At 52.8% G+C, this 12,082-nt stretch overlaps 1 protein-coding gene across 1 annotated transcript; it reads left to right on the forward strand.

The window, feature by feature from the left end:
• The first annotated feature begins 405 nt into the window (after positions 1–405).
• LOC144609257 (beta-1,4-glucuronyltransferase 1-like) lies at positions 406–7,449 on the forward strand. The gene is given in 4 exon segments (XM_078427685.1): positions 406–621; positions 624–1,054; positions 1,096–1,617; positions 4,577–7,449. Coding segments are annotated over 4 exon segments (1,335 nt in total). The 5' UTR covers positions 406–431; the 3' UTR covers positions 4,769–7,449.
• The last annotated feature ends 4,633 nt before the right edge of the window (positions 7,450–12,082 follow it).

The raw sequence follows: 12,082 nt of genomic DNA on the forward strand, positions 1-12,082 counted from the left end.
CAATGAAAGGGGGGGTGCAATGATGAGGGGGGGGTGCAATGATGAGGGGGGGTGCAATGATGAAGGGGGGATGCAATGATGAGGGGGGTGCAATGATGAAGGGGGGGTGCAATGATGAAGGGGGGTGCAATGATGAGGGGGGGTGCAATGATGAGGGGGGGGTGCAATGATGAGGGGGGGGTGCAATGAAGAGGGGGGGGTGCAATGATGAGGGGGGCAATGATGAGGGGGGTGCAATGATGAGGGGGGGTTACAATGGAGGGGGAGTTGCATTAGAGGAGAGTTGCATTAGCGGGGGGGGTTGCAATGCACGGAGGGGGGGTTGCAGGAGGGGGGCGGCGCTGCATTGCTGGAGGGGGGGGGGAGGCAGCAGCAGCAGCAGCAGCACCATTGCAGCAGCAGCAATGCAGCAGGTTGCAGCGCGCTGCAGGATGCGGCCGCCGTTCCGGCGCTGCTCGCCGTTCCGGGCCGCGGTGTGCGGGCTGCTGCTGGTGGCCGGGCTGCAGCTGCTGTACCTCGGGCTGCTGCCCGGGCCTAGGCCGGGCCCGGAGCCTGGGGCTCGCGTGGAGGCGGAGGCCGCCCGCCTGGCGCTGGAGCGGGGGCTGCGGTCGGGCGGAGGACCGAGGCCAGCGGGCGCTACCGGCTGTACCCGGACGTGACGGGCCAGGCCTCCAGGCGAGGCCCAGGCTTCGGGCCTGGCCTAGGCCCAGTAGGCCCTGTAGACCCAGTAGGCCCAGTAGACCCAGTAGGCCCTGTAGGCCCACTAGGCCTTGTAGGCCCAGTAGGCCTTGTAGGCCCAGTAGGCCTCAGCCTGGGCCTGGCCACCCACGCCTCGGCCAACAACCTCCACCACCTGCCGGGCCTGGCTCGCCGCTGGCAAGGCCCAATCTCGCTGGCCCTCTTCGCCACCCGCCACGACCTGCCCGAGGCCCTGCAGGCCCTGCAGCTCCTGGTGCTGCACTGCCCGGGCCTACGGGAGCGGGTCACGGTCACCCTGGTCACCCCGGTCGGCGTCTCGCCCCCCTTGCCCGTCCCGCCGGCCAACGGCGGCCGGGCGCCGGGGGCGGGCAGGGGGCCGCGGACTCCGAGCCGGAGCCGCGGCCCCAATGCCGGCGGGCCCTGCAGCCCGTCTACCGCCTGAGGGGCCGCTACGCCAACTACGGCCTGGCCAACGCGTCCTACCCGGGCAACCTGCTGCGGAACGCGGCCCGCCGGGCCCTGCCGGCCGGCCAGGCGGCGCTGACGGTGGACGTGGACATGCTGCCCAGCGGCGGCCTCCACCGCAGGCTGCTGCGGATGCTGCCCGAGTCGGGCCCCACCGTCTACGTCCTGCCGGCCTTCGAGGTGCGGAGGGGACGGCCGGCGCCGACCGGCAAGGCCGAGCTGCTGCGGCTGTACCGGGCGGGCGATGCGCGGCCCTTCTACGGCGAGCTGTGCCCGCGCTGCCAGGCACCCACCAACTACAGCCGCTGGATGGGGCTGGGCGCCGGGCCCGAGCTGAGGGTCGCCTACACCCTGGGCTGGACCGACCCCTGGGAGCCCTTCTACGTAGGCCCCAGCTCCGTGCCACCCTACGATGAACGGTTCGAGCAGTACGGCTTCAACCGCATCAGCCAGGTGAGCCCGGCGAACCTTGCGCCCAACGCACAGAGAAAACATATACATACATACAACGCAACATACAACAATAGGTGCAGGAGGAGGCCATTCAGCCCCTCAAGCGACTTGTATGTTGGCATTCATAGCGAGGGGATTTGAGTATAGGAGCAGGGAGGTTCTGCTGCAGTTGTACAGGGCCTTGGTGAGACCGCACCTGGAGTATTGCGTACAGTTTTGGTCTCCTAATCTGAGGAAAGACATTCTTGCCATAGAGGGAGTACAGAGAAGGTTCACCAGATTGATCCCTGGGATGGCAGGACTTTCATATGAAGAAAGACTGGATAGACTCGGCTTGTACTCGCTGGAATTTAGAAGATTGAGGGGGGATCTTATAGAAACGTACAAAATTCTTAAGGGGTTGGACAGGCTGGATGCGGGAAGATTGTTCCCGATGTTGGGGAAGTCCAGAACAAGGGGTCACACAGTTTAAGGATAAGGGGGAAGTCTTTTAGGACCGAGATGAGAACGTTTTTTTTCACACAGAGAGTGGTGAATCTGTGGAATTCTCTACCACAGAAGGTAGTTGAGGCCAGTTCATTGGCTATATTTAAGAGGGAGTTAGATGTGGCCCTTGTGGCTAAAGGGATCAGGGGGTATGGAGGGAAGGCAGTTATGGGATACTGAGTTGGATGATCAGCCATGATCATATTGAATGGCGGTGCAGGCTCGAAGGGCCGAATGGCCTACTCCTGCACCTATTTTCTATGTTTCTAAGCCTGCACCGCCATTCATTGCGATCCTGGCTGATCATCCACAATCAGTAACCTGTGCCTGCTTTAGGCAATAGATAATAGATAATAGGTGCAGGAGGAGGCCATTCAGCCCCTCCAGCCAGCACCGCCATTCAACACGAATCATCCACAATCAGTACCCCGTTCCTGCTTTCGCCCCACACCCCTTGATTCCTTTACCCCTGAGAGCTAAATCTAACTTTCTCTCTTGAAAACATCCAGTGAATTGGCCTCCACTGCCTTCCGTGGCAGAGAATTCCACAGATTCACAACTCTGGGTGGAAATGTTTTTCCTCATCTCAGTCCTAAATGGCCGACCCCTTATTCTTAAAGTTGAGTCGTTGGGACAGGTTGAGTGAGTGGGCAGATGCATGGCAGTATAATGTATATAAATGTGAGGTTATCCACTTTGGCGGCAAAAACAAGGAGGCAGATTATTATCTCAATGGTGTTAGGTTAGGTAAGGGGGAGGTGCAGCGAGACCTGGGTGTCCTTGTACACCAGTCACTGAAAGTTGGCGTGCAGGTACAGCAAGCAGTGAAGAAAGCTAATGGCATGTTGGCCTTCATAACGAGAGGATTTCAGTATAGGAGTAAAGAGGTTCTTCTGCAGTTGGACAGGGCCCTGGTGAGACCACATCTGGAGTAGTGTGTACAGTTTTGGTCTCCTAATTTGAGGAAGGACATCCTTGTAATTGAGGCAGTGCAGCGTAGGTTCACGAGATTGATCCCTGGGATGGCGGGACTGTCGTATGAGGAAAGATTGAAAAGACTAGACTTGTATTCACTGGAGTTTAGAAGGATGAGAGGGGATCTTATAGAGACGTATAAAATTATATAAGGACTGGACAAGCTAGATGCAGGAAAAATGTTCCCAATGTTGGGGGAGTCCAGAACCAGGGGCCACAGTCTAAGAATAAAGGGGAGGCCGTTTAAAACTGAGGTGAGAAGGAACTTTTTTACCCAGAGAGTTGTGAATTTGTGGAATTCTCTGCCACAGAGGGCAGTGGAGGCTAAATCACTGGATGGATTTAAGAGAGAGTTAGATAGAGCTCTAGGGGCTAGTGGAATCAAAGGATATGGGGAGAAGGCAGGCACGGGTTACTGATTGTGGATGATCAACCATGATCACAGTGAATGGCGGTGCTGGCTCGTAAGGGCCGAATGGCCTCCTCCTGCACCTATTTTCTATGTTTCTATTCAGCCCCTCCAGCCTGCACCTCCATTCAACACGATCTTGGCTGATCATCCATCCTTCTGAGGCAGAGAATTCCACATTATTCACAAAATGCTGGAGTAACTCAGCAGGTCGGGCAGCATCTCGGGAGAGAAGGAATGGGTGACGTTTCGGGTCGAGACCCTTCTTCAGAGAATTCCACAGATGTACAACTCTCTGAGTGAAAAGGTTTTTCCTCTTCTCCGTTCTAAATGGCCTACCCCTTATTCTTAAACTGTGGCCCCTGGTTCTGGACTCCCCCAACATTGGGAACATGTTTCCTGCCTCTAACGTGTCCAACCCCTTAATAATCTTATACGTTTCGATAAGATCCCCTCTCGTCCTTCTAAATTCCAGTGTATACAAGCCTAGTCGCTCCAGTCTTTCAACATACGACAGTCCCGCCATTCCGGGAATTAACCTAGTAAACCTACGCTGCACGCCCTCAATAGCAAGAATGCCCTTCCTCAAATTTGGAGACCAAAACTGCACACAGTACTCCAGGTGCAGTCTCACTAGGGCCCTGTACAACTGCAGAAGGACCTCTTTGCTCCTATACTCAACTCCTCTTGTTATGAAGGCCAACATTCCATTGGCTTTCTTCACTGCCTGCTGTACCTGCATGCTTCCTTTCAGTGACTGATGCACTAGGACACCCAGATCTCGTTGTACGTCCCCTTTTCTAACTTGACACCATTCAGATAATACTCTGCCTTCCTGTTCTTACCACCAAAGTAACCTCACACTTATCCACATTAAACTGCATCTGCCATCTCACACAACCTGTCCAAGTCACCCTGCATCATCATAGCATCTTCCACCTCACAGTCCACACTACCACCCAGCTTTGTGTCATCCGCAAATTTGCTAATGTTACTTTTATGGCGGTGCTGGCATCGAAGGGCCGAATGGCCGACTCGTGCGCCTGTGTTCTCTGTTTCTGTGTCTCTAAGCCTTGCCTCTGTCGCCAGGCCTGTGAGCTGCACGTAGCTGGCTTCTCCTTCGCCGTGCTGGACGATGGCTTCCTCGTCCACAAGGGCTTCAAGGTCCCGGAGGAGTTCCACCCTCAGAAGGACGAGGAGAACCGAAGAAACCGAGTCCTCTTCCGCCAGTTCAAGCAGGAGCTGAAACTGAAATACCCCGAGTCTCCCCGCCGATGCTGAGTCTACCCCAGCTGGAGGGGGCGCTGGAAATCCCAACCGCAGACGGGCGCGGCCCTCTCTCGGCAGCGCCCCACCACGCCGAGCCTCCGTAGGCAGAGTGAGACTGCATGCCCTCGCCCGCACGACAAGGTGAGCCAGCCCGCTGGCACGTCGGACAACGATTGGAGGCAGCAGCGGAATTAGGCCATTCGGCCCATCGTGTCTGCTCTGCCACGATCACCCTTCTTACAGCGGCACGGGTCGAGCCGCTGCCTCGCGGCGCCGGAGACCCGGGTTCGATCCCCGACCGCGGGCGCTGTCTGTGGGAGTGTGGAGTTTGCACGTTCTCCCCGTGACCTGTTTCCTCCGGGCGCTCCGGTTTCCTCCCGCGCTCCAAGGACGCGCGGAGTTTGTAAGTTAATTGGCTTCTGCAAGTTGGTTCATAGCTTCTAGGAGCAGAACGAGGCCATTCGGCCCATCAGGTCTACTCCGCCGTTCAACCATGGCTGACCTATCTCTCCGTCATAACCCCATTCTCCTGCCTTCTCCCCATAACCCCTTTCGATCCACCGAGTCCACGTCGACCATTGATCGCCCGTTCACACACTAGCTCGATGTTACCCCACTTTCTCATCCACTCCCTACAACCTAGACTCTCCCACTAAAGGAAATATCCTCTCCACACCCACTCGATCCAGGACTTTCACACATTTGGACAATATCCCTTTAAACCTTTCCTATCCACGTACCTGTCCAAACGTGCAGTCCTTGATCACAACTCAAAGCAACTGTGTCTTAGGGAGAGAAGAGGATTGGAGAGCACGGTTAGAATTATACAAAGGAAAAGCAAGTGGCTACCTTTAGTTTAATTTATTATTGTCAGGTGTACCGAGGTACAGTGAAAAGCTTTTGTGTTGCGCGCTAACCAGTCAGCGGAAAGACAACGCATGATTACAATCGAGCCGTCCACAGTGAACAGATACAGGGTAATGGTTATTACGTTTAGTGCGAGGTAAAGTCCGATTGAATATAGTCCGAGAGTGGTGAAGGTGTGGAATTCTCTGCCTCAGAAGGCAGTGGAGGCCAGTTCGTTGGATGCTTTCAAGAGAGAGCTGGATAGATCTCTTAAGGATAGCGGAGTGAGGGGGTATGGGGAGAAGGCAGGAACGGGGTACTGATTGAGAGTGATCAGCCATGATCGCATTGAATGGCGGTGCTGGCTCGAAGGGCTGAATGGCCTACTCCTGCACCTATTGTCTATTGTCTCCAATGAGGCAGATGGGAGGTCAGGACCGCTCTCTAGTTGGTGAGAGGACGGTTCAGTTGCCTGATAACAGCCAGGAAGAAACTGTCCCCGAATCTGGAGGGAATCTGATTTTAGCTTTAGAGAAGGTAGCTGTGGAGAACATAGATAGGTGACGTTTCACAGAGTGCTGGAGTAACTCAGCGGGTCGGGCAGCATCTGTGGAGAACACGGATAGGTGACGTTTCACAGAGTGCTGGAGTAACTCAGCGGGTCGGGCAGCATCTGTGGAGAACGCGGATAGGTGACGTTTCACAGAGTGCTGGAGTAACTCAGCGGGTCGGGCAGCATCTGTGGAGAACGCGGATAGGTGACGTTTCACAGAGCGCTGGAGTAACTCAGCGGGTCAGGCAGCATCTGTGGAGAACACGGATAGGTGACGTTTCAGAGTGCTGGAGTAACTCAGCGGGTCGGGCAGCATCTGTGGAGAACATGGATAGGTGACGTTTCACAGAGTGCTGGAGTAACTCAGCGGGTCAGGCAGCATCTGTGGAGAACGCGGATAGGTGACGTTTCACAGAGCGCTGGAGTAACTCAGCGGGTCAGGCAGCATCTGTGGAGAACACGGATAGGTGACGTTTCAGATCAGGACCCTTCTTCAAAAAGCCAACAAGGCCCAGGGGGATTCGCCAAAGCAGAACTTATCGTTATCAGTTTAGTTCATTGTCACGTGTACCGAGGTACAGTGAAAAGCTTTTGTTGCGCGCTACCCAGTCAGCAGGAAGACATTACATGATTACAATCGAGCCATTTACAGTATACAGATACATGATAAGGGAATAGCGTTTAGTGCAAGGTTAAGCCAGCAAAGTCCGATCAAGGATATCATAGTTAACGTGAGAAATGTTGCTGTCGGGATAGAGATTTAAGAGTGTGGAGCGATTGTAATATGCCATTGTAGATCTGAGTCTGTGGCTAGCACCCAGGTGAGACAAAGGTTCACCTGCACCTCCTCCAACCTCATCTATTGCATCCGCTGCTCTAGATGTCAACTTATTTACATCGGCGAAACCAAGCGCAGGCTCGGCGATCGCTTCGCTGAACACCTGCGCTCGGTCCGCGTTGACCAAACTGATCTCCCGGTGGCTGAGCACTTCAACTCCCCCTCCCATTCCCAGTCTGACCTTTCTGTCATGGGCCTCCTCCAGTGCCATAGTGAGGCCCAGCGCAAATTGGAGGAACAGCACCTCATATTTCGCCTGGGCAACTTGCAGCCCAGTGGTATGAACATCGACTTCTCCAACTTTAGATAGTTCCTCTGTCCCTCTCTTCCCCTCCTCCTTCCCAGATCTCCCTCTATCTTCCTGTCTCCACCTATATCCTTCCTTTGTCCCGCCCCCCTGACATCAGTCTGAGGAAGGGTCTCGACCCGAAACGTCACCCATTCCTTCTCTCCCGAGATGCTGCCTGACCTGCTGAGTTACTCCAGCATTTTGTGAATAAATGCTAGCAAAGAAATAGTCGCTTGGTAGACACAGAATGCTGGAGTAACTCAGTGGGTCAGGCAGCATCTCGGGAGAGAAGGAATGGGTGACGTTTCAGGTCGAGACCCTTCTTCAGACGTTCTTTGTTTTAGAGATGTAGAAACAGAGAAAATAGGTGCAGGAGGAGTAGGCCATTCGGCCCCTCGAGCCAGTACCGCCGTTCAATATGTTCGTGGCTGATCATCCACAATCAGTACCCCGTTCCTGCGTTCTCCCCATATCCCTTGATTCCGCTAGCCCTAAGAGCTATATCTTGAGTACATGTAGCGTGGAAACTGGCACGTGGTCCGCGACGACCATCGATCGCGCGTTCACCATTAGTTCCGTGTTATCCCACTTCCTCATGCACTCCCTGCACACAAGGGGACAATTGTTGGGGGAGTCCAGAGCCAGGGGCCACACACAGTCGAAGAATAAAGGGGAGGCCATTTAAAACTGAGGTGAGAGGGAACTTTTTCACCCAGAGAGTTGTGAATCTGTGGAATTCTCTGCCTCAGAAGGCAGTGGAGGACAATTCTCTGAATGCATTCAAGAGAGAGCTAGATAGAGCTCGTAAGGATAGCAGAGTCAGGGGGTATGGGGAGAAGGCAGGAACGGGGTACTGATTGAGAATGATCAGCCATGATCACATCGAATGGCGGTGCTGGCTCGAAAACTGGAGTTTAGAAGGATGAGAGGGGATCTTATAGAAACATATAAGATGGATCTTATAGAGGGGATCTTATAGAAACATATAAAATTATAAAAGGACTGGACAAGCTAGATGCAGGAAAAATGTTCCCAATGTTTGGGGGAGTCCAGAACCAGGGGCCACACACACAGTCTAAGAATAAAGGGGAGGCCATTTAAAACTGAGGTGAGAAGTTACTTTTTCCACCCAGAGTTGTGAATTTGTGGGATTCTCTGCCACAGAGGGCAGTGGAGGCCAACTAAGGATGGATTTAAGAGAGAGTTAGATAGAGCTCTAGGGGCTAGTGGAATTGAGGTATATGGGGAGAAGGCAGGCACGGGTTACTGATTGTGGACGATCAGCCGTGATCACAATGAATGGCGGTGCTGGCTCGAAGGGCCGAATGGCCTCCTCCTGCACCTATTGTCTATATTTCTATGTCAGGATCGAACCCGGGTCTCTGGCGCTGTGAGGAAGCAGCTCTACCCGCTGCACCTCCCTGTACGCCCGCGTGTATTTAAGAGCGTTTAATTGTCATCTGCACCAAAAACGGAACTGTGAAATTCTTACTTGCAGCAGCACAACAGGTCTGAAAATAGAAAAATAGGTCAGGCAGCATCTGTGGAGAACATGGATAGGTGACGTTTCACAGAGTGCTGGAGTAACTCAGCGGGTCAGGCAGCATCTGTGGAGAACACGGATAGGTGACGTTTGACAGAGTGCTGGAGTAACTCAGCGGGTCAGGCAGCATCTGTGGAGAACACGGATAGGTGACGTTTGACAGAGTGCTGGAGTAACTCAGCGGGTCAGGCAGCATCTGTGGAGAACATGGATAGGTGACGTTTGACAGAGTGCTGGAGTAACTCAGCGGGGTCAGGCAGCATCTCTGGAGAGCATGGATAGGTGACATTTCGGGTCGGGACCCTTCTTCAGACTGTAAACACAGTCCTCAGAGGTTGCAATACACAAAATTAATAAATTTAAAAAACAATATTAGTGCAAAGCAAAGTTCCAAGAGCAACCAAAGTGGTTCGTAGACCCAAGGAACTGCAGATGCTGGTTTACAAAATAAGTGCTGGAGTAACTCAGCAGGTAAGGCAGCATCTCTAACCAGTCTGAAGAAGGGTCTCGACCAGAAACGTCACCCATTCCTTCTCTCTAGAGATGCTGCCTGACCCGCTGAGTTACTACAGCTCTTTGTGTGTCTACTTTCGGTTTAAACCAGTGTCTGTGGATCCTTCCTACACATCCCTGGAGATTGTGGATAGGCGACAGTTCATAGTTTAGTTTAGGAATACAGCGTGGAAACAGGCCCTTCGGCCCACCGGGTCCGTGCCGCCCAGCGATCCCCGCACATTAACACTATCCTACACCCACTAGGGACAATTGTTACACTTACCCAGTCAATTAACCTACATTACACGCTGACACTATCCTACACACACCAGGGACAATTTACAGTTTTTACTGAAGCCATTTAGTCTACAAACTTGTACGTCTTTGGAGCGTGGGAGGAAACCAGAGCACCCAGGGAAAAAACCTCAAGCAGGTCACGGGAAGAACCCGTAGTCAGGATCGAACCTGGGTCTCTGGCGCTGTGAGGCAGCAACTTTACCGCTGCGCCACCGAGCTCACACCTGTCCAGCCGGCAAAATGCCTCATGCCAGAATCTTCAGTCTGCACATCAGCCCTTGGTGTCTGCTGTATTTCAGGCTCAGTGTTCGTTCTGTGGGACTTGTGCAGGGGAATCTTTTTGATGAGCACTGTGTGCCGTGAGAGCTGTAAGTGTTATTTTGCCTTCGTTCTGTGCAACAATAAAACTGGTTGTACCGGGCCCTAGTGAGACCGCACCTGGAGTACTGTGTGCAGTTTTGGTCTCCACATTTGTGGAAGGATATTCTTGATATTGAGGGCGTAGATTTACTAGGTTAATTCCCGGAATGGCGGGACTGTCGTATGTTGAAAGACTTGAGCGACTAGGCTTGTATACACTGGAATTTAGAAGGATGAGAGGGGATCTTATTGAAACGTATAAGATTATTAAGGGGTTGGACACGTTAGAGGCAGGAAACATGTTCCCAATGTTGGGGGAGTCCAGAACCAGGGGCCACACAGTTTAAGAATAAGGGGTAGGACATTTAGAACGGAGACGAGGAAAAACTTTTTCAGTCAGAGTTGTGAATCTGTTGAATTATTTGCCTCAGAAGGCAGTGGAGGCCAATTCTCTGAATGCATTCAAGAGAGAGCTGGATAGAGCTCTTAAGGATAGCGGAGTCAGGGGGTATGGGGAGAAGGCAGGAACGGGGTACTGATTGAGAATGATCAGCCATGATCACATTGAATGGCGGGTGCTGGCTTGAAGGGCCGAATGGCCTCCTCCTGCTCCTGTTGTCATAACTCACACTAATCCTGCCAATGTGGAGCAGAAACCCTGTCGTGTACATGTTCATATTTTGTACGATTGTCATATTTAAATGAAATAAATTAATTTATTGATTAAGTCAACTTTCTCCTCCGTTCTCAAGAGTTTTGTTTCGGTGTAACTCCTGCCCCACGCAAATTGGGAAACAATTTAGAACATGGAACAGTAACAGCACACAAACAGGCCCTTCGGCCCACAATGTTTGTGCCAAACATGATGCCACCTCGTTATCTCCTCTTCCACAGCAAACACTGGATCATTGTGGGCTCAATAGACAATAGGTGCAGGAGGCCGCCATTTGGCCCTTCGAGCCAGCACCGCCATTCAATGTGATCATGGCTGATGATTCTCAATCAGTACCCCGTTCCTGCCTTCTCCCCATACCCCCTGACTCCGCTACCCTTAAGAGCTCTATCCAGCTCTCTCTTGAATGCATTCAGAGAATTGGCCTCCACTGCCTTCTGAGGCTGAGAATTCCACAGATTCACAACTCTGACTGAAAAAGTTTTTCCTCATCTCCGTTCTAAATGGCCTACCCCTTATTCTTAAACTGTGGCCCCTTGTTCTGGACTCCCCCAACATTGGGAACATGTTTCCTGCCTCTAACGTGTCCAACCCCTTAATAATCTTATACTTTTCAATAAGATCCCCTCTCATCCTCCTAAATTCCAGTGTATACAAGCCTAGTCGCTCCAGTCTTTCAACATACGACAGTCCCGCCATTCCTGGAATTAACCTAGTGAACCTACGCTGCACGCCCTCAATAGCAAGAATATCCTTCCTCAAATTTGGAGACCAAAACCGCACACAGTACTCCAGGTGCGGTCTCACTAGGGCCCTGTACAACTTTGCTTGGTCATTAGTGCTGGCACTGATTTCTTCTGTACTTTCTCACACCCTAGTTCCCTCTCCCCTGACTCAGTCACGCTACGAGTCCTCACGCTGCCTCGGCAAGGCCAGCAGCATAAACAAGGACCAGTCTCACCCCCGGCCACTCCCTCTTCTCCCCTCTCCCATCGGGCAAGAGGTACAGAAGTGTGAAAACACACACCTCCAGATTCAGGGACAGTTTCTTCCCGGCTGTTATCAGGCAACTGAACCGTCCTACCACAAGCAGAGAGCAGTGCTGAACTACTATCTATCTCTGGCGACCCTCGGACTATCCTTGATCGGACTTTGCTGGCTTTACCTTGCACTAAATGTTATTCCCTTATCATGTATCTGTAATGATAAGCGATCCCCGCACATTAACACTATCCTACGCCCACTAGGGACAATTTTTACATTTTACCCAGCCAATTAACCTACAAACCTGTACGTCTTTGGAGTGTGGGAGGGAACCGATCTCGGAGAAAACCCACGCAGGTCGCGGGGAGAACGTACAAACTCAGTACAGACGGCGCCCGTAGTCAGGATCGAACCCGAGTCTCCGGCGCTGCATTCGCTGTAAGGCAGT

Source organism: Rhinoraja longicauda, chromosome 34 (assembly GCF_053455715.1).
Source record: "Rhinoraja longicauda isolate Sanriku21f chromosome 34, sRhiLon1.1, whole genome shotgun sequence".
In the NCBI taxonomy this organism is placed as follows: Eukaryota; Metazoa; Chordata; class Chondrichthyes; order Rajiformes; family Arhynchobatidae; genus Rhinoraja; species Rhinoraja longicauda.